The 25,796-nt window shown below is 38.9% G+C and overlaps 2 protein-coding genes across 5 annotated transcripts; one reads left to right on the forward strand and one right to left on the reverse strand.

Moving 5' to 3' along the window:
* Nucleotides 1–3,903: 3,903 nt before the first annotated feature.
* Nucleotides 3,904–20,886, forward strand: anks1ab (ankyrin repeat and sterile alpha motif domain containing 1Ab). 4 transcript variants are annotated; one of them, XM_056749659.1, is made up of 12 exons: nt 3,904–3,966; nt 8,694–8,809; nt 9,803–9,901; nt 10,435–10,581; nt 10,687–10,794; nt 11,558–11,728; nt 12,670–12,801; nt 13,870–13,941; nt 14,022–14,105; nt 14,338–14,475; nt 14,553–14,732; nt 16,303–17,211. In XM_056749659.1, exons 1-12 carry the CDS (start codon nt 3,912–3,914, stop codon nt 16,600–16,602), a joined length of 1,602 nt encoding a protein of 533 aa, XP_056605637.1. In that variant the 5' UTR covers nt 3,904–3,911; the 3' UTR covers nt 16,603–17,211. The 4 variants fall into 4 exon arrangements, with proteins under 4 accessions (XP_056605637.1, XP_056605638.1, XP_056605639.1 ...); XM_056749660.1 differs by lacking the exon at nt 3,904–3,966 and adding an exon at nt 17,688–20,886 and having other exon boundaries at nt 8,105–8,809; nt 16,303–16,401; XM_056749661.1 differs by lacking the exon at nt 3,904–3,966 and adding an exon at nt 19,438–20,886 and having other exon boundaries at nt 8,105–8,809; nt 16,303–16,401.
* A 136-nt stretch (nt 20,887–21,022) lies between these two features.
* snrpc (small nuclear ribonucleoprotein polypeptide C) lies at nt 21,023–23,973 on the reverse strand. Its single transcript, XM_056750815.1, has 6 exons — nt 23,875–23,973; nt 23,479–23,521; nt 23,279–23,387; nt 23,007–23,096; nt 21,560–21,661; nt 21,023–21,451 (listed from the first exon to the last, which is right to left on the reverse strand). The coding sequence occupies exons 1-6, from the start codon at nt 23,880–23,882 to the stop codon at nt 21,327–21,329; spliced, it is 477 nt and encodes a 158-aa protein (XP_056606793.1). The 5' UTR covers nt 23,883–23,973; the 3' UTR covers nt 21,023–21,326.
* Between the last annotated feature and the right edge of the window lie 1,823 nt (nt 23,974–25,796).

Genomic DNA, 25,796 nt, shown 5'->3' on the forward strand with positions numbered 1-25,796 from the left:
CTAAAAGGAACAGTAAATTCTCTCTCCCTAGTTGTCCCGAATCTGTGTAAATTAGTTTTTTTTTTTGGTTAAACTAAACGAATGATATTTGGACAAATGCTTGTAACCAAACAGTTCTTGGACCCCATTGAATACAATTGTAAAAAAAATACAATGGTAGTCAAGGGTGCCCCAAAACTGTTTGCTGTCCTACATTCTTCAAAATAACTTGTGTTTAAAAGAACTTGTAAAGTATTTTTTTTTTTACCATTGTGGGTACACACACACCGGTTGTGGAGACTGAGAGAGAGAGAGAGAGAGACGGAGAGACAGAGTGAGAGAGAGAGAGTGAGTGAGAGACGGAGAGAGAGAGATAGGGAGAGAGATAGACAGAGAGAGAGAGCGAGAGAGAGAGAGACGGAGAGATCGAGAGAGAGAGAGAGAGAGAGAGATGGAGAGACAGAGTCAGAGAGAGAGAGTGAGTGAGAGACGGAGAGAGAGAGATAGGGAGAGAGAGAGACAGAGAGAGAGAGAGAGAGAGAGAGAGAGACGGAGAGATCGAGAGAGAGAGAGAGAGAGAGAGAGATGGAGAGACAGAGTCAGAGAGAGAGAGTGAGTGAGAGACGGAGAGAGAGAGAGAGACGGAGAGAGACGGAGAGAGAGAGAGAGAGACGGAGGGAGAGAGAAAGAAAGAGAGAGAGAGAGACGGAGAGAGAGAGAGAGAGAGAGAGAGACGGAGAGAGAGAGAGACGGAGAGAGAGAGAGAGAGAGAGAGAGAGACGGAGGGAGAGAGAAAGAGAGACAGAGAGAGAGAGAGACGGAGAGAGAGAGAGAGAGAGAGAGAGACGGAGGGAGAGAGAAAGAAAGAGAGAGAGATGGAGAGAGAGAGAGGGAGAGAGAGAGACGGAGAGAGAGAGAGAGAGAGAGAGAGAGAGAGAGAGAGAGAGAGAGAGGCAGCGCTCTGACACAATACAGCTGGATCAGCACTTTACTGTGAGAACGCTTCTCTGATCACATCGGTAACTTGTGAACTGTCATTGAAGGTGAAGTGTGTCATTATTTCTTCTATTTCACTTTCATGTGCACACAGAGCGGAGCGGCTCTTTGTAGGATGAATTATGTCTTGTTGTGGTGTATTAGATGTTATATTGTGGTACTTTGATATTGTTTATTGTTTGATGACCGTATTGGTACAGAAATACAATACAGACTGTATTGAATATCAGTAGTGTTTATTTTAATAGTGTAATGTGAATAATTTGTATAATACTTGATTATTAATTTATTTTCAGTTTGATGTTGTTAGAGATGTTTGATATACAGTCGGTATATGAATCCAGAGTGATTTGGTAGCATGGTGTATACCAGTATTGACATCTGTTGCCATCACTATTACACCAGATATTAAATACTCTTATTTATAAGTTGCTTTGGATAAAAGTGTATGTTAAATGAATAAATGTGTAAATGTTTTTTTATCAACCTTATTGAAGATAAACTTGTTTTTTCTCCCATATTATATATATTTTAGTGGAGCCAAATGACAAACCGTACCTATGTATGCTCAGTTTTGCTTTAATGAGTGAACATCTGTAAAGTATTATGCATACTTGAGAATTTAATGTAAGCTCATGAACACTACACAAGGGGTTAAATGAGATGATGTAAGGAATGGGTTCTGCGTGTACTTGTCATACGTTCAGCCATACGCTCCTCTGCATGTTAATGTTTCAGTGCTTCCACAGAAAAGCTAAAGTCATCTTGCGTTTGAATGAGCGGTCAAACATGCTCTCCACAGATGGCAATGTAAGTCTCTCCATAATTCATATGCAAACGGAAGATGTCAGGAGAAAATATCATCAAAAGGCGAAAGTGAAAGAGGAGCACGAGGGAGGAGATGCGGTCGAGAGAGGCTTTCAGCTGTCAGAGACATTCTGATGGTCACGTGGACTTTTGTCAAATTTGTGTCTCCCAAGGGTTTTATCGCAGATGATCAGGAAAGGAGATTGTTGACTTTTTCTAGGTTACAAGAGCTTGACTTCCAGCCGTAGAAATGACAGAGGAGATACAAAATGAAGAGATTTTTTGATTGTTCCTTCTGATCGTTCTGATTCGTCCATAGGGCCCTGTACCTAAACAGTCAGATGATGTACAGTGGAGGATATTGCACCATGCATTGCCCACCAACACTCATGTTTCCAAATTCAATATGAATGTTTCACCAGCGTGCTTTTGTGATCTTCACTGGAAACAGTTTTTCATGTTTTTACATAGTGTTTTAGATTGATGCCGTTGTTTATTTTGGTAGAAAGCTTAGTTAGGGTGTTGGGTTTTGTTTTCAACGAGACTTTATCTTTGGGTTTAAGTGTTCATGAGCACACAAACAGCACTGTGGCAAACTTTATTATTGGACAAGCCAAATTAGCTACTGTATATGGAAGTCTTGTAGACTAGCTGCTGAAGAGCGGAATATTTATGTTTCTCAACTATTTACTGCTTTGGTTGAATCTAGGATAAGAGTGGAGCACAGAGTTTTCCAAAGACCGACAATTTGCCGTTTTAAAGTCTTTAAATGGACGAGTAAGGTATACAATAATGTGGAAAGGTTTAATTCAAGATCCAATTTTGGGATCATTATATATTTTTATAATTTTTATGTATTTTTATTTTTATTTTTATTCATTATTAATATTATTATTATTTTCCTTTTTTCTTCTTTTCTTTCCCACTTTCATGTCTCCAGATTATCTCTCTCTCTCTCTCTGTGGTGTCAGCAGTGTTTTGCGGTCGGTCCATTACTGTATATTGAAGGCCTGTAATGTAGTTACAGTTCTGGCACACGGCACAGGAGACAGGGCTCTATGAAATCTTTTTTCCTCCTTCGTGTTTTCTCAAGGTGTTGTCTTCTTTATACTCACTCATTAGGTTGGATGTTGTGTGATGTTTCTTTATTACTTTCATGAACCGCTTTTATAGAAGCCTTGAAATTCTGTGGCTCGAGGCGACGGACACAATAATTCTCTCTCTCTCTCGTCTAAAAGAACACTAGACTTTAGTGAATTCCTCAAAATCATCATTCCTCAAAACCTGCACGTTTGTAGCTCATGGTAGCCAGATGAGGTCATTCTGAGTCCTCAAAATAGAATTTCTCACACAAACAGTGTCATTTTAAGACAAAAGAATCCACTCCATGTTCTGTTATACTGGACAGAAACAAGGATCTGTTTGTTTTTTAAATGAGCTGTGATATGAAATGACTGTAGCTTTGAACACATAAGCGATGGGTTGGAGAGATTCTGGAAGGTCTGTGGTGTTGGGACAGTGTGATGGTGATGATGTAATGTGTCTTGTATAATGGATAGATGTGAAGTGTATATTGAGTATGTAGGTTACTTGCGAGTGGGAGATGTGAAGGTCTGTATGGCTGGAGGGGATGCAGCACATGGAGCGTGCTATCTGACTTCTTAATGAATCCTGAGGCTTTATGCCACAAGCGCACATCACAAGTTTTTATGACTTTAAATATTACATTAAAAAACAAAGTTTTTCTATTCCGGTCCTCTCCTGAAAGTCTTTTGATTGAAGACGAGTTATCTCTGAGTGAGGAATGGACTTTTTCATCCCTTCATTTTCTTTCACTATCAACATTACCCTTACGTTTATGTTTTTAAACTCAAAGATGACCGTTTTTTTATTAGTGTCTTTGTTACATTACAGGTGAAAAGATTTCCCATATATCCAAGATTTCAGCTCATCTGAATTCAGAAACACGGGGTCTTGGCACACAACAGGCATGAATTATGAACGAAAAATTATTTCTAACAAAATCCATTGAGGAATAACCCATCGTGGCAGATTACAGCAAAATTTAATATTTCATTTAATTTTCTAACCATGTGCTTCTTGTTGTTTTCTTTTAGATTGAAAAGATCATGACTCAAATTGCCGGCTTCCAGATCTCCAAGAATCTTCAAGCGGCTGTGGAAGGTGAGAAGAGAACCACTGTATGTCTTTTAAAGCACGGCTGCTAAAGTAATAAGAGATTAACACGGACCAAGAAGAACAGAAATAATGAATATTATAAATAAACAATGAGAATAAGTGTGATTTTATGTATTGGCTCAAACCGGTCAAAAGTACAGGGTCATTTAAATGAAATGTTTTTTCATCACAAAGCCAAAAGATGTATTTGAACTGAATATTTAAGAAACATCAATGAATATCACATGAGTTGAATAGATGTAAACTTGGTTTAAATGCATGTCAGGTTGAGACCTCAAGAAGCTGTTTGAGGAAAATGACAAGATAATAGTTTGATGAGTTTACTTTTATACCGCTAATAAATAAATTACTTGTGATAGACTGTTGAGCAGTAGAGTTTCTGTCTGAACAAATACATTTGTTTTGAAATCTCACATTAGGATTAACAGACATTATATTTTGACAAAGCTTCAGCTGAATCATCTCACAGTCGTTTCATTTTCTATCTAGAGCACAAACTCTCAGTTTCCAGCCGTATGTGAGTTTATTGTGAACCGGAGGCTGTGATGAGATCCATCTCAATACTCAGTAATGAGGACGTGATCTCTTTCCTCTAGCGTCGTGTCTCCCGATATGGAGCGAGCGCACTATTTTTGAATAGAGAGACACGTCATGGAGAGAGAATCTGGGGATGCTTTTGTTCCTCAAAACTTTCACGGGAATCTGCGTGTAATGACTCGTTTGCTCTTAAAGGGGTCATATGGCTTGTTTTCTGTGTGTTTGGTGTGTTATAAGTTGATCATGCATGTATTAGACGTGTAAAGTATCAGAAATGAAAGTGTATTAACAAAAGATGCATTCTATCTAAAAGAGAAAAGGCCTGAAACACCTGGTGTAAGCACACCCCCACAAATCTACATCAGTTGGTGGTCTAACTATTTGACTAAGACCGCCCAAATGTATACTCAAGTAAGGTGGTGTACCTGTCAGTACAATTGAAGAGGAACCTGATGTTCCAAATATGGTCAGAGGTGTTACATTTCCCTCACACGCTTGCAGTATTCCACCAATCACTACACACTGGTGAACTGGCCAATCACAGCACACCTCGCTTTTCAGAGCCATGAGCTTCGTTCAAAATCTGAGAGGAGATACAAACATGCACGTGTGTGAAGAATACAGCGTTTATCAACCTTATATCATGTTTACACATTGAGTTACATGTAAAACAAAACATAATATTCCTTTCAGCCGTGTCATATCCCCCTTTAAAGAAAAATGTTTGACGTTATGAGAATTCCGGCCCATGAGCGGTTTATTAATGGGATGAACCGAGATCAGGTGGAAATATTAAAGGGATAGTTCATCCAAAAATAAAAAATCTGTCATCATTTACTCACACTTATGTAATTTCTTTACCTCTATAGTTACTTTGTTACGATAAACACAAATAAAGATATTTGGAAGAATGTCAGTCATTTTCAGTTCTGGGACACCATAGCAGGAAGAATAAAATGGTAGTCAAAGGTGCCCGAGAACATTTCCTAAATTCTTATGTTCAACAGAACAATAAAAATACAATATTTTTTTCCTACTATGGTAGTGGATGATGTCCCAGAACTGAAAGTTGCCAAAGTTAACCAATCTGACATAATAACTTAACCCCATTGCGCAGCTGATTGGTTCCTCTGTATCAACAGCCAACAAGCTTGCTACTCAATGTTTAAAGAGTACATATCTAGTGATTTTTATCGTCCTACTTTGGTTTATGGAGTTAATGTACACAGAAGGTGTTAAAACACTGTTATTGCGTAATAATATGCAGTTATTCTTACCTTACCTCTTGACTGACTCTCAAATTATTTGTTACGTGATTCATCCGTCTAATCCCCTCCTTTCAGCTACCCTAGTCTGATGAGATTGGTCAAATGGTCTAGTCTGCTGTGATTGGTCAACCGCGAATGAGGATCACGAGCCACAGTGTTTGAGTGAGAAGAATGAAGTTTTGGTGGGAAGTCCTAGCAAAACATAGGCGGAAATATATGTTGTGGCGTAAATCCGTGGCGGTTCGCGACTCGGACTAGTGACGACTTGTTTGAGTGATTCATAGCCGACTCCCTTATTTCCAAGTCAATAACTTTCTTATTCATTCACCTTCAGAATTACAACTCGGCAAACTGCATACTTTTCAACACAACAACATGAAATGTCATTTTCATGATCTCATGTAATGTACTCTTTAAATCTTGACTTATGATTGTTGTAGCCCTGCAGCGCGTTTCAACACCCTCCTCCTTCCCCATCTCCACCTGTATAGATCTGCTACAAGGTGATCATGGGGTTTACTCTGAATGTTACATGCACACAGTACTATTTTGTTGATGTGGCTTTAGAAAGTCTCTGTACTTGCTCAGCCGCAGCATCAGGATTGTAGCAGATCTATTCCGCCAAGACCAAATACCATTTATATATCATGCACACTACCATGCTAAACCCTCCGAGAGTTGTCATGACAGAAAAAGTATTATTATGTGAAGAGAACGTTCGCCAGCTGCCTGTCTGTGTAATCTCATGAAGCAAAATGAAGAAAAGTATGAAGAAAAAACTGACCTACTTACGGATTCTCATTTTTGTGTGAACTCGTGCAGTTGAAATCATTTGACTTGTGCTCATCTACCAAATGACGATATGCACATACAAAACCACGGTAAAACCAGGGTATGTTTCCATGTTATTTTGGAGTCACAAATCCAGCTGTCATTTCTCTGTAGGTTCATGTGGTTGAACAGTTTGCTGAAGGCCTGCGGCTGTGTGGATGTACTGTACATCTGGACTTGAATTGAATGTGTTTATAGATGTGAATAATGTGCGTCTCATATGAATCTCTCGGCCGCATGCAGATCATGCCCTCAGCACACGCACGTGTACCCAAATGACAACGCACTATGATATGAAAATGCAGATACGACAGACAAACGTCAGGATTTCAGATACCAGGAAGGTGAGCGCCGCCGGTGCGTTCCGCTGACTTAACGTTTAACACGCGCCCCCCCTCCTCCCCAACCGCACGGTGACACGTTCATGAATTTAATTCCTCTGATGATTTACCGCGGTATGAGGCTCGCGATTGAATATTTCATGGAGGCTCTGGAGGGGTTTAAGTGCTGATGATGGGGGGTGAGACGGTGGGACCTGTGCGTTTTCTCCATTTCGGTCTTCTCCAACCGATCCTGGCACAGTAGCGTGTGATCGGGGTTTGTCTCACCGTTGCTCTTTCCTCTGATGGTGTCCTTTCTGCACCAACAAGATCAGAGAGCCTGCGTGCAATTTTAATCAGTATGGGGAGCGGGGAAAAAATAGAGGGGCAGAGAGAGAGAGAGAGAGAGAGGGTAGGGATTGATCGCCACAGAGAGAGTGTGTGTGTGTGAGACAGAAAGAGAGGCAGAGAGACAGGAGGGAGGGGGATTTAAGAAAGGAACGGAGTGTATATGCCGTGCAGCGGCTCTCGGCGTCAGACAGCATATGGCAGCGCTGTAGATCTTATAGAGATTCTGTCAATGAGCATCAGAGCAATCCAAGAGGAAAGAGAGAGAGAGACGGCGAAAGCGAGTGAATGCGATGTGCGAGAGGTGATGAGCGAGGCGCTAGTGTGAAGGCGACGCGATGGCTTTCTGGAGGAGCTGTATGTCATCTGGATGTTGTGCTTTGTGAGCGCTGAATGCAGCTGCCGCTGTGACTGTGCGTTCCTGGATCAGGGATGCAGCAAACCTTGCCCCCGAGTGCAAGACCCTTAGGAACGTCTGCTAGAAGAACGGAGCGACCGGAGCCGGGTGCAGGGCTCCAAAAACCACACGGAGCCATCAACAGGGCTTTCTCACGGGGTTATGCGTTCTGCGTCGTCGGAGCTCCTGCTGGATCCGGACTCGGCTTCTCCTCGCTTTGATGGCGCGCTCCATTCTGGTATGCTAGCGTGTGAGATTGGGAGGACCGGCAGTTTGTGGATTACTGTGACCAGAGCGCTGCCTAAACGGGGGCCGCGGGACCCTTAGGAACCGGAGCGGCGGGTTGGGGTGCAAAGGGATCTCTCGCTTTATTTCCAGTGGATGAAGGCTCGGCTTCGTCTCGCTTCCATGGTTCTCTCTGATCTGGCATGTTAACCCAGCGAGGTGCTTCTGAGCTTGGAATGAGCCGCGGATGGATTAGCGGGATACTCTCTGACACGCTCCGCACCTGGGCGGGAAGACGAGATGGGGTCCGGTCCGGTTTGAGGGTCTCTCGTAGTGAATTCATTGTCGTGCTTCTTTTCCAGGATTTCTCCTGTTAGGCCTCACGGAGAGCGTGTAGAGTAATGCGGGGAGCGCTTCCTTGCGACCTTCTCGTAGCATCTCAGAACTCCAAGCCAAAAGCTTCTGTTGATCAGCTATTCGCTCAAATACACGAAAGTTGACGTTGCCACCTCGTGTTGAATCATCTCCCGTACTTGACTTCGTTCTTTAAAGGTCTACCTCCACACCGGCGTTCAGCCTGACCCTCGCCTCGCCCAGTCGCTCGTTTGGTGGGTTTCTCTGTGGTTGGGGCCGTGGTGTAAGCCTCGACACTGCCTTGCTGTTGTTGCTGCTGTCCTCAGCTCTGCTGGCCGAAGATGATGTGGCAATGCCACATCTCGGCCTCCGAGTGCCGCTGCTATCGGCTGAACGGTTTCTCGCTGCTGAAGCGTCCTCCTCTGTCGACAGATGCAGAGGGGAGCCGCGTGCTGGAGCAGTCGGTGGGGGAGTGGCTGGAGCACGTGGGCTTCCCTCAGTACGAGAGCAGACTGGTGCTCAACGGCTTCGATGACCTGCGCTTCATGGTAAGTGTCGAAAGAGCATCATTGATCAACACCCCAGTCCTGTCAAGCCTGGGGACGAGGCGTACACGATTCACGACATAAAGATGATGTTGATTGTTCGATCCTGTAATCCAACTCATTCCTCCACGTGAAGAGTTTGGTTCCAAATTGAGATAATTCCGTTTTTAAAACTGTCAAAAATCATGTTTTTTTACTGTGCATTCAAATTAATATTAATTAAACTGCAGTTGGTTGGTTTTGTTTTAAGTCATGATAATTCAAAAAATACAGTTACACACTTACACAATAAAAACACGAGAACATAAAAAGAATAGAAATAAAAAAAAATCATTTTGGAACCAAATTCTTCATATTTAGATATATATATATATATACAGAAAATAGAAATAAGAAGAAAAAAAATCTTGTCTTCTGTCATTATTTATTCTCCCTCGTGTAGTTGTAAAAATGTTTTGTGAAACACAAAAGAAGATACTATGAGAAATGTCTCAGTGGTTTCGTGTTCATGCAGTGGAAGTCAATGGTGTCAGTGTTGTTCTTCAAAATATCTTAATTTGTATTCTGGAGAAGAAAGAAAGTAAAACAGCTGTGGAATGACATGAGGGTGAATAAATAATGAACGAAACAAGTCTGTTTCACCTACAAAAAGGACATTACTCTCTCCAAAACAAATCATTTTCTCACGCAGTATGTTTGTCTTGTTTTCAGGATAAATCAAAACATTCTTTATTAAGTTTCATTTATTAAATATGATGTATTGTTTTCAAAGAAAAATATGTGAGTTTATGCTTAAAACAAGAGAAAAATCTGCCAATGTTGTAAAAAATAAACTTAATTCAGACAAAACATTAAATTGTCAGATAGTTTTTATTGTTTTCAGAGTTTAGATTCTGTACTAAAATATACTGAAATAAGGCAAAAATACTAAGAAATTGATCAATGTCTATTATTCAAGATCTGTGAATTTAAGAAAATGCTGTGAATGTTGTTTAGGGGAGTAACGTAATGGAAGATGAAGATCTTCGTGAACTTGGCATCACAGATCCAGGTCACCGGAAGAAGATCCTTCATGCGGCTAAAAGCTTTCCAAAGGTACAGTCACATCCAGCAGAAATGTTCATATAGTCATTATATACATTATTTATGTTAGACATCTTTAATCAAACAAATATTAACAAAATCTGTTATTGTGCAAGAGGTTCTAACACTGGGTTCATACCAAACGTGAATGAAACGTTTAGTGTGAGTAAATTACATACAAAGTCAATGCAAAGATGCGAATAGATGCAAACTCTTGATTGCCACAAACGCATGTCAATCTCATCTTCCGCATTGTTCCAAAATATTTGTCAGATCGCGTCACTCACGCGAAAATAACAAAAATAAGTTTATAATATTGATTTAAAATAAGAGCTGTCTGGTTTGATTTTGAATGCGAGTTTAACTTTAATACACTTAAAAATAAGTACACAAAGTAACTTGCAGTTTGATGTTTTGAACAGAGATGGCGATAGAGAAGCAATAACATTTTTGCAATGGTTTTAAGTTTCTGGCTGAAAGCATGTTTTTCTTTTCATGTGTTGTGTTGATTTTCATGTGTTGTGTTGATTTTCATGTGTTGTCAGGTGAAAGCTCTGGGATGTGATGGCAGCACGTCTCTGTCTTCATGGTTGGAAACTCTGGGTCTTTTGGAATATCTGCACAACTTTCTGTCCAGTGGTTACAGGACTCTGGACTGTGTGAAGAACCTGTGGGAACTTGAAATCGTCAATGTAAGTGCGCTCAACAATCTTTGTGTCTCTGAGTTTCTATGCTAGAAATCCACAATCTGGCTGTGTCAGCGTGTCACGTTCTCTACGCTTGTATTGTCTACGCAGGTGTTAAAAATCGGTCTGCTGGGTCACAGAAAAAGAATCATCGCCTCAATAGCGGAGCGTCCGTATGAAGAAGCCCCTTCAAAATCCAACCGCTTTTCCCAGCTCAAGGTGACGGACGATTTGGGCTGCACTTTATTTTACAGTCCTGTTTCCCATGAACAAAGTAGCGTTGTTAATTACCACGCAACTGCGTAGGGCCCTGCAAACTTGGGGGCCCCCTAGTGGTGCGTACATATCAAAGCGGTACTCATAAAGAAATCAAAAGAAAATAAATCTAATAGTAATTTTATGAATGTAGCAAAACAATGCTATGAAAAAGAAGCATGAAAAGAATAATCTTGCACCTTTTACTTTCTTATACTCTTGCTAAATGCATTCTGTATTATTCTAAATAAAACAAAGGACACTTTTATGTCCCAAAACCAAGAGGGTTTATTCTTATAAAAACTGTAGAGAATCGTGTGGCCTTATGCGGTTCAAAGTAAAATAAATCCAGTTTATATTATTATGTACAGTATATCTTATTAATTCCATGTACTCAACACTGCTGTGCAATTCAACCAAAAATGTTAGGCAATGTGTGGGGGGCCTCAGGTCTTGGCTTAGGGCCAATAAAATGGTAAACACGCCCCTGCATGTACATACTTTGTACTTATTACCACAAATGTAATAACTGTGTAATAACTAGGTACTAACCCCGAACCTAAACTTACTCCATGTAGATACCTTATAGCAGCAGTACTTTCTTAGGTAAGTACACTGTAGGAACACGGACTGTAAAATAATGTGCAACCTACGTTTCTCACATTAAACACAAAATGTCTCATTGAATACACACGTGAACAAGATGTGTATGATGTGTTTCTCTTAGATTCAGGATCTGTTGTCTCAGAACACATCATCACTGGGATTACTGGACTCGTACACCAGCCGATCGATGGACATGCTGCTTCCTCTGGGTGAGTCGGGACGAAAGAGTCGAGCGCTGGACCACGACGGCACCATCTCACTCCGCTCATTCGGTGAAAGATCACGATCACACGTGAGTATCAGTTAAAAAAACGTTTATAACAACAATATCCCTTTCAAGTCAATGTAATAAAAAGGCACAGATACTGGATGTGTGTTTTGTGTACGGTATATGTTTTTATATATGACCTATAAGATACAACAGAAATACAAAATAACAGAAGAAATGATGATATGGTCAAAATACATTTTTATGCTTTTGGAATCTGACCCTCAAAGAAAAGCAGCTGAAGACTGATGTAAAGTTTTTCATGAACATATATCTGTACTCTTTGTGTATCTTTATGCTCTTTAACAGCTTGTGTGTAATTGTTAGGTGATATTTTTAGAGAAATAAGCACGTTTGCTCAGTCACAGTAACAGATTCCTGATGTTTGTAGTCACAGTACATAAATCATTTATATGTTTTTGAAGACACGTGTATGTTGAATAATTTAGATGAAGTCAAAAAGATGTGTGGGGAAACACAGGCAGGTACTGTCATTATAACATGGTTAACAAACATTATCTCAGCTCAGTTTGCATGATATCAGAGTGAATAAAATCATCATTATGCAATAAATCATTGGAATAATCTGAAGAAAACTGTTATAGATCAACTATTTATAGATAACTTTATATAATACATATATAGAGAGAGAAAGAGAGAGAGAGAGAGAGAGAGAGAGAGAGAGTTCAATTCAATTTTATTTATAAAGCACTTTTCACAATTTTCGTAAAGCACCTTTACATATATCGTAATTAAAAAGGGAAAAATAAAAGACAGTATATGATATTAAGATGCATGTTATAATTGCAAGTTTTTCTCTATGCAAGGTCCACTGGTGAAAGTATATTTATAATTAGTTGATGTTTTACTATATTTCTGTTCTATAGAAGTAGTGTTTTATTAAAAACGTTGTGCCCATGTAGCGGGACACAGAGTTCACATGTGGTCATGTTTGTTCCCTTCAGGATCGGCAAGCAGATCGTCAGTCTCGCTTCAGTCTCCGTCCGACCAGTCAATCCGCCACATACACCACTGTGTCCACCTGGCACCATCATCCTGACAAACTCATCACAGAGTCGTGTGTCTATGAGGCCCGAGTGAGTGATGCTTTTCTTATTCTGACTCAATACAGAGGAATGATGTGCACTGGGATTGAGCATCATGGAGGATTCTTGGTGTCTCCATAGTTTTTCAGTTCTTTTGTGTAATCTCAGACTGATGTTATTATAGTGACGTCACATCTCTCATTCTGTTGTAAGACTCCTTTGCACTCAAACATCTCCCTTTAAAAGAACATAAGAGAAATCTATATTCCACAGACACATTAATAATCAAGACTAATAATCCTAAATATTGAATGTGCATAAGGCTTCAATTCTGAAATTTAGGTTACACTGTAAATGAATTTTTAATTACTGTATCCACGTAAAATGTAGAAAACATGGAACTTCTGTTTTTTACAGTTTTATTTTTTGAAATATCACAAATTTACAAGAAGAACAGGGGAGAAATATAATTTTACAGGGGTAAAGTTTATTTAAATGTGTATATTATTTTGACATTGTTATTTAAAACAATTTTTTAAATAAAATGACAGAACAAGACAAGAAAAAAGATAAATTGTCATAATGATTTAACATATATCCGTATATCCTATAAATTTACAGAAACAAAAATATTTCCTGGTATATTTCAGTTTTTCCAGTTCACAGAAAATGTTCAGGTTTTTTTTACGCAATTTTCTTTACAGTGTAGATTTAGGAGTAACCCCACATATTTTCTCTGTTTTTAGTATAAATATGTTAAGGAGATCTATGAATTACTGTGCTTCACATTTACAAGATAAAAGCAGTGGAAATCACACAAGTGTCGTAAACAGCAGTGGATTAAATCTGATTGTAAAGCGCTTTATGTCATTAATATTCAATAATATTCAGTGGTTTATAAAGAGCTCCATTAATAAGCCCCACATAAAACATTGAGAAGCTCTTTCAAACATCAATATTTTTTAATGGGAATCTTGCCGTGACACTAATATTTACATACAGTATAATTATTGACAGATGTTCATGTTTCAGTAAATGTGTTGTTGGTGTTTGCACAACAATTTCTTTTCTCATGATGAATTGCTGTTATGTGACTCTAGATTTTGATTCTCTGTTCAGTATTTGGGCTCTGTGATCATTCGAGATCTTCGAGGGATCGAGTCTACGCAGGAGGCGTGTACTAGAATACGGGTATGTTTGAGTCAATATGCCGTTGTTGAGTTTGTGCAGAGATGAACGCATTGATCTGTTTTCACTGTGATGTTCTTCAGAAATCTAAAGATCACCGGAAAGGTCCCGTCATCGTCCTGCACATCACTTACAGAGGAGTCAAGTTTGTTGATGCTGCCACCAAGGTAACCATCAGATCATAACTGATGTTTTATTTTATAAATATGTTTGTTAATGAATCATTTATAATAGTTTTATCCAAAATAAATCCAGTTTGACCAAATAAACTTTGATTTACAATGCAAAACTAATCAGTTCTTGTGTCTTGTTTCACATTTGTTTGTTGTCCTGAAGATTGTTGTGTTGTAAAGCTCTCTGCGTTTTTGGAGATGGTGACGAGCTCTTGATGTTTTTCAGGCTAAAGTCGCAGAGCACGAGATCCAGAACATCTCGTGTGCCGCGCAGGATCCTGATGACCTCTGCACATTCGCCTACATCACAAAAGATCTGAAGTCTAGTCATCACTTCTGTCATGTCTTCACCACTGTAGAAGTGGTACGTGTTCAGTAAGAATACACAAGTAATGCGTATGATGTAAGGATTCATTGAAGCAATGGCTTTTGTTCACGCAGACGCAGACGTATGAGATCATTCTGACTCTGGGACAAGCGTTCGAGGTGGCCTATCAGATGGCTTTACAGGCGCAGAAGTCCCGGCGGCACAGTTCCTATGCAGGTCCAGCCACAGAAAATCAAGAAGCCAAGAGCAGTCGACCCACGTCTCAATCCCGCAGCAGCACACGTCGCACGCCAGTGAGTATGACGGATCAACTGTCCTCGGAAATATATGATGCTATGAAATAAAGATGAAGCACGTTCTGTGTTAAAGGATGAGTTCATCCAAAAATGAAAATTCTGCCATCATTTACCTTCTGATTTTATCTGTGGAACAGAAGCAGATAACTGAATAGATGAGAAATCAGCTACAGACAGTGTATATATGAAGAGTTCCTTTTCAGAAAGAGAAATTCATTGTGTTAGTTAGCTGTATTTTGTAAATCTGTAAATCAGAACAAGCCAAATGCAGTTTGATAAGGATTTTTTCTACCGGCCCGATCGGGCAAATGATTCCAATTTTTACCAGCCCTGCCAAAATATTCACCGGCCCCACCACAAAATGTATTAAATAATATCTAGTTATTTTTGTATTACCTATGTAATCTTAATATAAAAGGGTATGATACCATAAAATGATTAGCCTTTAATTCAACATTTCAAACCTTATTGAAGACAACTAATCAGTAAGTAATAAAATAAGATCATGTAATCAAAGTATGAGCAATACCACAGATACATGTAATAACACACAACATATAATCATTGCATTTGAATTATCTAATAATAGTAATAATATCAGGGACAAAAGTTAAATAATGTAAATACTTTATAGTCTTCACTTTTTTTAAATATAATATTGATTTAACCTTACTAAAATTATAATAGAATCAGTGAAGAGCAGTGAGTGTTTTTGTTTGATGAACAAACTGAGACGTTTATTATGCTGCTACCCCTTTAAGAGCTGCACGGATCTAATATAATATAACATAAACGATTTGTCTCCACATGCGTTTTGCTCCTTCGCAAAATTCCTCAATTCAGTGAGAACGGAATCCTGTCCTCTTTTGCATCTTCTTGGGAATATTTGATAGTCTTAAAAACGTACAAATATATAGATAAATATAGATAATTTCCCATGACGTTACAACACCAGCCCGATCGGGCAAGTGACAATTCTCTCAACTGCCCCGAGCATCTCCCATGCTGCCCCCGGGCCATCGGCCAGTCCTTTAAGTCCAGCCCTGTATTTACTGTATAGATATAAATGCATCCTTCACAACCTTGTTTAAGTTGCTGGTGAATGAAGTCTGTTGTCCGCTGTAGCTCAATGTAAATCAATATAATCACAATATATTCACAGTACTGCACATGCTTTAGCTTCATCTAATCCTCATTTCTTGTCTAAATATGTCCTCTACTGTAAGGCCTATAGTGATTGGATGTCATTCTCATTGATTTTGAAGTTAAACCGATTCACATCTCTCATTTGATGAGCTGAAGTCTTGACTGCTTGTGTAGATCCTCATCGTGCTGTTATAAGGAGGCTTTAAAGGAAACTCTTCACCCAAAAATCAAAGGGGCTCATGCGTGACTGTGGATGGAGGAGAACGGTTTGATGATATGGTTTGACATGTGAAAGCGAGTGTGATTTTGGGTGAATGAGCCCTTTAGGCCGTGGTCATCACCAGTCCCCATAGATGGGTCACCTCCTAAATGTCTTCTTCAGTTTGCCTCTGTAAACCTGTAATCTGTGTGTCCTTCCCAGGGTGCACCTGTGCTTGAATCCCGCTGCTGTTACTGTCACACGTGCTCCGCCCACCGCCCCTCCTACCTTCCGCTGCCCTCCCTCAGCCCTGGAGTTCAGGTTCTGCTCTCTCTCTCTCTCTCTCTCTCATTCTTCACTTTCTCTACCCTGCCACCTTTTCACTTGACTAATTTTCCTGTTATGTTCTCAACGTTCACTGTTATCCACACATTTTCCCCTCATGCACATGTTTGGTTGACACTAGCAACAGGTCACAAACTTAAAACGGTGATGTTCCTGAGGATGACTTTATTTATTTAATAAGGAAATCTAACAGAGCCGGTCATAATTCACCACAAAATCAAAGTAAATTATGTTTCATGGAGTCTTATATTATTTAAGGTATTAAACACTTTTATAGTGCGTTTATATATTTTATAAATCTATTCAATTCTATTCTCTTTTATATAATGTCATTTTAAATATTTATTTGATTAATATTTTACATGTAAAAACAGATTGTATAACATGTTGTTAAAATAAGGCTTTATACTCTCTGCGCATTAGAATTTCTTTTTTTTAGTGGGGTTGAAATATAACTGAACTTTATGATTGAAGTCAGATTATTAGATTTGTATGTCACAGATTCTCTTCATTGATTGTCATCTTGTCAGATACATTGCAATTGATAAAAAGGTGTTATTAAATTGAAATATTTTCATAATGATTTGCAAGAATATTGTGCAGCTGTTTAGTTGCAGCAACAGTAACAGTTGTATCGATTAATTATGATTTTTATTTCTGCATCTGACCTGCATACACTGTAATTTTTTTTACAGATTTTCTACATGATATTTATTAGTGTTAATAATATTAACATTAAATACAGTCGAAAACTATAAAATTACAGAAAAAGACAACACATTTACAAGAAAACAATTGAACATATATCCTATATCCTACAACTTTACAGAAAAAATATTATTTAACAGAGTTTTTCTGTTATTTTTTTACAGATTATACACGTAATATGTGAAAAAAACTACATTTGACTGTTTTTCACAGATTTATATGTTTTTTTATTGCGGCCAAAAACGTAAAATTACAGAAAATGGCTGAAAAGATTTCTTTTCTTTACAGTTTATTTTTTAAAAATAATAATTTTTCAGTATATTTCTGATTTTCCAGTTTACGGAATGTATTTTTTTAATGATTTTTTTTACACTATATGCCACTGTGTAGGTCCGACGCAGAAGTAAAAATTGGGTTTAAGAATGAAGTGTGTTCTGAGTAGATAAACTCAAGACAGCAGACATCAGTGCTGTCAGACATGTGCTCAGTGTGTCAGTCTCCTCACATGTGCTGATGTGATGTTGGCTTTCCGTTGGCTGCCTTCTCTCCTGCAGTCTTACTCTCCGCTCCTCCTCCAGCGTCACATGGATCTTCTGGAGCCCGAGACGGACCTGCAGTCGTCGGGCAGCACCAGTTGGCTCTTCGAACCCCGAGACTCCTCCAGACCCTCGAGTAGCACCAAGTACGAGACCACCATATTCTGATCCGATCCCCCCTGCCGTCCTGAATCAACCCTGCGTCCCGTGAACTCTAGTGCCCCGTGCCTTCTCACTGTGATGTGTAGCCTCCCTCAGGGCAAGACTGCTCTCCCGTCCCCGCTCCTGCCTGCGTTTCCCTCTCGGAGAACCCCAAATCTGCACCTTCCCTTTCCGTCTATCTGACCGACGAGCGGCGTATAACCAGCCTTCTCTAACTCTTCCATCACCATCAGAACCGCCTCAGAAAGCTTCCCTGTTTTCTAGATCACGCTGAATGTTTACGGTTCGCTTCCTCGTGTCAGAGGGCTCTCTGTCATAACCGCCGAACTCCTGCGGGTGGCTTGAACACTTGTAGCATTTCTTCATGTCGGCAGGACCAGTCGATCCACAAACTGCAGCAGCAATACCAACACAGTTTCTCATGTTTACATGCGTTCATCATCACGAATGCGACGGTCCCTGAGCCCTGTAGCACTAGATCACTTTTCTCCCATCGCTGGATCATAGCACCACACATTTTCCCCAGCGGTCCTTCACTTTTACAGAAGATAGAGTTAGATCGTGTCAGTTTACATCCAGTGCTTCCTTCTGTCTCAGCACGCTTTGCAGATCTGAGGATGAGAGGATGGCGCCTGTTTACATTTGCATTTTAAATGTGTGGGGATTTTTTAGAATTAAAACATTATATTAATATCTAGATTCCCGTTCTGATGTCTCTCTTATGGGAAGAGATTGATTACGATGATCAAAAAACTTCTAGATTTGTAACCGTGGCATCACGTAGTAAATGTGTTTTCATATCATCTTTTCTTCATTTTGTGATTTTCTCCACATTGCAGGAGATTGAAACAAACATTTTGGTAAACATAAGAAGGATGTGGTCATTTTTGCTGTAACTGTGAAAAGAGAATATGATGAGGTGAACACACAAGCACTGAAGCTAGAGAGCAGCTGTAGGTTTATTGTGAAATGAACCGGATGTTTATCAAACTTGATTTATTCACAAATGTTGGATGAGATGATATTTGATGTTTTGTTTCGATGTCCGTCTCGTCTCAAAGGACACGCACACTATGCAGATCAATGTGGTCGTCTCACACAAGTCACAACCGCATTCTCCAACCAAATTCAGATCTAAAGAATCCAGTCTGTGTTTTTAACATGAAATCTGCTACAAATGAATAAAGACAAGCACATGTTCTGACCTGATCGTCTCCACCCGAGTTACTCCCAAATCCAGGAGTCACTTCTGTCAAACAGACCGAATGAATGTTGTTCATTTTAAGTGCGGTTGTCACTCTTAAATGGTGTCGTGTGTGTACGTTTGGTTCTTGTTGTGGACAGAATCATACGCTTTGCTGATTCGCTTTGTGACTGTGTTGCACATCGTCATTCATTCTCCCATCATTCATTATTATTGTTTGTCATTGTTTTGTATCATTTTCTAACCAAATTATCCAAAGATGCTCCAAATCCATTTCACTCGCACCGTCACATGTTTAATGTGATTTTGATGTGTATTCTATCATGTTGTTATATTTGCTATGTTCTTTGCATTGTCCTGTCGTGGCTCAGACAGAATTCCAATATATTTCTCCTTGTGTAGCTGACACCACCTTTCAAGTTTCCGGACACCAAGGTGTGAATGGAAGGCCAATCAGGTGAAACATTGTGTGTGAATCCAAATGGGATGAGAGAAAGATGAAAGAGAGAGAGAGATGAGAGAGAGAGAGAGAGAGAGAGAGAGAGGTTATAGTAGCACTTAACTGCCGTATGAGAGCGACTGTCCAGAATAACTTTTACTTAAAAAAAACCTGATGTGCTGTTGGTGTGAATATGAACCTCAAATACTAAACTCCAATTCAGCATGAATGTGGGTGAAGTTGAATTTGAGTTTGTCAAACAGTGAAATGTCCGGCTCATTATAACAACCAATGTAAACATATATATATATATATTGCATGAAAAGAGCCTCTTTTTTTTTTGACATTTAGATTCGTTTGTGGCAGAATCGTGGGAAAAGGGCATTCTTGCTACTGCAATACAAAATAGTTACAGTACAAAATATCCTGTTATGCGTAACAGGATAAGATTTTTTCATGCATTGTGGTGGTAATAATTTGGATTGAAAATGTTGGCTCGGACATTTCTTGCCCATTTTTGTGAGATTTCACACTTTATATCTTTAAATGAGAAAAAAGTAATTTTTACTTCACTGCTGTCCAAAGACAAAAAAAAAGCTGAACTCTGTCCTGAGCACTGTGTGAACATTTGTGTTCAATGTTGTCTGTTGAACTTTGGTTTATTTTATTCATCGAGGACTTTGTGAGCGAGCGTCAGAAAACACAGCAAACACGAGCGAGATCTGTTGAAAACTGCTTGATGAAGACGTGTGATGTGTCAGAACTTTGCGAGTCTGTGATGGAAACATGTTTAGAAAAGAATGCTCTATTTAAAATCAACTACAAAAAAAGACACTATTTTCAAACCAGTGGCTGATGCAATGTGATTTACTGTGAAACAGCAGAGATGTAGCAGATTTAGGCTATTGATTTGCAATATGAAGCGAGGAGTCCGATTTAATGTCACTTTATGTTCACGCATCACAAAGACTCGCTGTCCAAGCGTCACTTTATAATTTGATTTGATGTGAATCTGGGAACATATGCTGCAGTGAAACCGTCTGACTGATTTACAGGAAAAAAAAACACAAAACCCCTCAGGCCACAGTTCTTCTCACCACCTTCTCTGAATTCACTTGAACTACTTTTAGTTTGAGCAAACATCCATTGATGACATTAGCAGTATCATCTCTTTGGCATGATGATGTCAAAATCCATGAGGATCAGGGCTGAACGAATGCACTTGAACACAGGTTTAAACACCACTGTTGGCCTATGTTGAAGGTGAATTATGATTAAAAGATGTCGATTCCATGTACTTTCATTCGGAATGTTCATACTGTTCTGTATGTTCATTGCAACTATTTAAGAAACAATCATTTGACTGTCTCAATGCCATTGAACAAATAAATTCAATTTGAATTTTTGCTCTACCTGTGTGTCTTTCACCTGCATTCAACTTTCCTGCATTTTAAATCGACAGGAGCTGCTGTTATTGAGATCATTTACTTTATAAAAAAAACAAGATACACGATTCACTTTGAAACACAAACAAGCACAAAGGCAAAATAGGTTTCTATTTTTATTTTCTCAAAAAAATGAAAAACCCTGACAAAGTCGCTAAATAAAACATTAAAACGTATAATAAACACATCATACACAAATCCATTCCATAGCTCCCTCAAAGTCTGTCATGAAGGCGCAAGCCAATGCAAAGTTCACCGTTTTGTTTAATTTTAGTCACCAGAATGTTCTGAACCAAACTTTGATCCACATACGCAAGTCATTGCAAAAGTCTTATATCTACTGTAAAACCAGTGCAGTTGTTTGGCCAATTTCTTGATCTGTGAATAGCGGTGGGAAAGCGGTAGTTTTATCGATCGGGTCGCACAATTCCAGGCCTAACAGACAACATCATTGGCCGAACGGGAGGTCGCATCATATGCGGGCCAGGCATCATTTGCATTGGTCCACCCATTGGTGGCCGCATACCCGGACCTTAAAAAGCAAAAGCAGAGAGAAAATAATTACAGACTGCTATAAACATGAAGTTTACCGCGAAGACACATTACATATGAGCAACATGCAAATCTAAACAAGTCATACCTGGTCCTCCAGGCATCATGGCATGTGGAGGGGGCATCATGGGCATCATAGGAGGGCCACCCATTGGTGGGGCTGGTAACATACCCGGTCTTGGAGGTCCACCTGAAAAAAAATAAAGTGTTACGCCACTACAACCTACATTTCTGTCACATTCAGTCCCATTTAGCTCCCATTATATTAGAAACTTGACATTTCTATAGCTTGTCATTTTCACATAGGCTCAAAAAAAATCTGTCATAATCTATTGATACCCGTCACTATGGTTCAAGGTGGTGTTACAGCATGTTATTAGCATGTAAGTGACGTCATCACGCTGTACTTGCGTTTACTGTCGGAACTTGCTGTATTTAAATACAAGTGAATGTCCAATAAAGCCATTGTTGTATATATTTATTTATATACTTAATGTATCTGTAGACTTAAGTAACCAAACAACACGGACATAAAATTACAGACAAACGTTTATGTTCATTTGTCTAGTCAGTAACAATGACAGGTGCTTGTAAATGGTGTTTTGTACTCATTCACTCAAAAGTAAGCAGCCATGAATGTGCTGCTTCTGCTGCTCACTGAACAAAGCAGATGTGGGGAGAGACATTTTCCCCACTCACTGACAGTTAAGGGTTTTTTTGCGGCAACCCGTCAAAATAAAAGTCCTTTATTTGAGAACAAGTTAAAACATTGCTTTCAATATATCAAGCTTTTCAAAATGATAAAAAGTAGAAGATATAATTAAAATATATTACTTCTATTGTATATCGTACATCATATCGTACTTAAATTTAAGTAGACCTAAAAACAGAAAGGAAAAAAAGAAATAGGGTCTACCAGCCAAATAACCACAGTGATAGTATATATGTTGAATGACATTATGATGTGCTCCTATACACATGCTAAGTGCCGCAAGTGGTATGCTCAGGAACACACACACGTTTTGTTATGTGGCATTTTCTGTTTGAAGCATTTGTAAACTGCAGTTCTAAAGCTCAGCTGTAATACAGATACTTAGTATGTTTTACATCTATTCACATCAAGTGTTTTTGCATTAAAGTATAGAGCGTATTCTTGATAAGTACCGGTATCTTTAAGCGGTATCGCTAAAATCTCAACAATACCCATCCCTACCACTGACAGCTCGCGTGTCTTCCAAAACAGACCAGGAATTGTTATGCTAATGAATGTGAAACCCATCCTGTCCCGAGCAGGTGTAGTAGCCTACGATCACGCTCTAATGAAGGGAAATGACAAAACGGGGAGTTACAATTTGCCCTTATTGTAGTCCATCAAAAGGCCTTCTGATTTTTCCGGCAATAGTAAAAAAATCCATCAACAACGGATCATTTTCGGTTAACGCGGCCTCTGACTTGACGTTGTGCTGTGTACATGCAAAGACCCAATGAACTGCAGTCTCCATGTCTTGGATTCTTTGTTGAACTCTGAAACTTACCAATACTTGGATGAGGCAGTAGGGATCCACCAGGTGGAGGAGCTCCGGGGAACGGCGTGGGGGGGATTTTACCCTGCTGGAAGGCAGCCGCTGTCACACACAGAAAATACATATTAAACTGGATCCAAAGAAAACGTTAAACAATGTGCTGTAGAAAATGAGTCAAATAAGAGTGATTTTCCCCAGTGAGGGAATAATCACGTGAATGAAACGCCAGTGTGAAGGGTGTGTGTGTGTGTGTGTTATGATCATCAGAATCAGAGATCACTCACTCGTTTTGTCAATGAGACTCTGTGCCTGCTCCTCCATCCACTTCTGGTAATAATCCTTCACATTTTCTTTATGTTTGCGTCCGCTGCAGTGTGTCTTTCTCACAGATGGCTGCAACCATAAAATATACACAAACATGATTACCGTCTTTACACAAAATTAGTAATGTTTATACATATTAAGAGAGAAAACTACATCTTACCGAGTCATGTGTGAGGTATGTGTCACAATAGTCACAATAAAATCTGCGTCAGGCAAGACAAAAAGTAACAAACAACGAGCCTTACTATTGATACTACAATTATATTTGAAACATATTTATATGCTTTTTAATACATTGAATCTGTAACAGTGCTAATAACTGATGAAAAACGTTAAATAAATGAAGAAGAATGAAAAGACAACTTCGTTTATTTAGCAAACTCAAACGCTAACGTTAGATTGGCATGAGCAGATAGTCCATCCCTGAGAAAATCTTCTCCGTGTTTCGTTTAAAATAATTCATTTTTATCAACCACATTACTTAAGTTATAAACACTAAAATGCACGGTTTCTTTTACCATAAACGCTTATAAATAAAAAATTAAGCACGACTCACTTCGGCATCGTCGCAACACAGCAGCGCGGAGCGTCAATGACCGGAAAAAGAATCAAGCGCGTCCGTTACGTCACGTCTTTCTCGTCACTGATCGGGTTGCGCGCGCTGGCGCCATCTTGAGGTTTGGCGGAACGTGACCGAACAGCGACTTGTCTTACAAGGATTCCAACGTTATAATAGTTTTTGAATAAAAAAAAACATTAAATAAATCTTTAATAAAAGTATTTAATTTAGTAAAATTATTTAAGGCGAGCTACTGTAGTACAGTAATTAGAATCTGATTACAGATACACACTAGATTACTATGCAAAAAACTGCAAAGAAATATATATATATTTATGCTTCATTTTTAGCAATTCTCTGAACATGACAAATAAAGGGGCTTTGCAGGGCTTTATTTTATTCTGGAAACATGGAAACTTATTATTTTTAAGAAATATCAGTTATTCATATTTGAAACAAAACAATTTCTCAAGAACGAGAAGATTTTTGCAGTTTTTAAAATCAAGCTGCAATATTCACTCAGATTTTTTTAGCTTGTTTACTTCGAGGTTTAAAGTCACATAAGCAGAACTTGTGGCGAAAGTGTTGCAACACAGATTGTTAAATGTGGTAACACGAGTGTCAACTTGATCGTCCAGTGATGTTTTGTTTCATGAAGTGAGTTAATGCTTTAATGCAAGTATTTATATCAGGGTTAGTCAGAAAGTGCTCAACACGCGTGTTTCAAAGTTAGCACAGGAAATACAGTGCCCCGCCCTACACTATTATTGGCACCCTTGGTAAATATGAGCAAAGAAGGCTGTAATCATAAATTTGCCTTGTTTCCAACTAAATTTAATTAAATAATACTTCCTGGCCACTATTATTGGAAAGCCTAGAAATTCTATATCCCACTATGTGCAGCAATGACTTTTAAACTGTCATTATTGCATAATATTTAATGCAAAACAATACTGTGGTAATGTTATCTGCCACTATTTATAAGTAAAAAGCGTCTAACTACTATTAGTACTTAATCCAAAGAAAATACAGCTATTTTCGGTGAGTGTAAACAGCATATCACTAAGAAATGGATAACACTAACCCTCTCTCTCTGTCTCTAAACAAGTTTTGGTCTAACTTCTGTTCAAACTACTAACTTTGTATTAGCACCTGAACTCTCTAAGTCGCTTTGGATAAAAGCATCCACAAAATAACTAAATGTACATTTTACTTAGTGTAAACAGAACTTAAACATGCACCTGCCTTAAAATAAAGATAAACATCCATCGCCACAAATTCATGAAACAAATCTTCTGGTCTCATGCAAAAAAATAAACTCCAGCAAATTCTTCTGCATACTGGAAATTCAAACAGAACTGGGTTCTATGGCCATATGAAATGAGAGTTAACACAATAACACAAGATTTGGTGGATAAAAAAGTGCCGCATGTCCACAGTTGAATACACCACCAGATCTTATTGTTGTGAAGCTACTTTTATACCAGAAGTTCTGGACATCTTGTTCAGATACATGGCATCATGTATTATATCAAATACCAACAGATATAAAAATCAAAACCTGACCAGCTCTGCTAGAAATATTATAATGGGTTTTGGTTAGATCTTCCATCAGCACATTGGTTCAAAATAAACATCAAACTCAACAAGAAATGTGTCACAGAGCACAAAATCAAGATGCAGCCATAGCCATCACAGTTCCCTGATCTGAAAACTATGGAAATGAGGGGGATGAACTGAAAATAAGAGAGCACCAACATTTAAAGGATCTGGAGAAATGCTGTTTGGAAGAATTGACTCAGATGACTCTCAAACCTCATCCGACAGAAAAGAAAACACTCAGAGCTGTTTTTCTTATAAATTGATGTTGCCGAGTGAATTAAATACGAAGGTGTCAATCACTGAGGCCAACATGTATG

Source organism: Triplophysa dalaica, chromosome 6, assembly GCF_015846415.1.
Source record: "Triplophysa dalaica isolate WHDGS20190420 chromosome 6, ASM1584641v1, whole genome shotgun sequence".
NCBI classification, from domain to species: domain Eukaryota; kingdom Metazoa; phylum Chordata; class Actinopteri; order Cypriniformes; family Nemacheilidae; genus Triplophysa; species Triplophysa dalaica.

What these genes read in the sequence shown, in the direction of transcription:
- anks1ab (XM_056749658.1), top strand. Translation starts at nt 8,603, where the DNA reads ATGATGTGGCAATGCCACATCTCGGCCTCCGAGTGCCGCTGCTATCGG. An exon ending in ACCGCTTTTCCCAGCTCAAG is followed by an intron (nt 10,795 to 11,557) that starts GTGACGGACGAT and finishes TGTTTCTCTTAG; the next exon opens with ATTCAGGATCTGTTGTCTCA. An exon ending in TCTTCACCACTGTAGAAGTG is followed by an intron (nt 14,476 to 14,552) that starts GTACGTGTTCAG and finishes TTGTTCACGCAG; the next exon opens with ACGCAGACGTATGAGATCAT.
- snrpc (XM_056750815.1), bottom strand. An exon ending in CATACCTCACACATGACTCG is followed by an intron (nt 23,388 to 23,478) that starts GTAAGATGTAGT and finishes TTATGGTTGCAG; the next exon opens with CCATCTGTGAGAAAGACACA. An exon ending in CATGATGCCTGGAGGACCAG is followed by an intron (nt 21,452 to 21,559) that starts GTATGACTTGTT and finishes TTGCTTTTTAAG; the next exon opens with GTCCGGGTATGCGGCCACCA.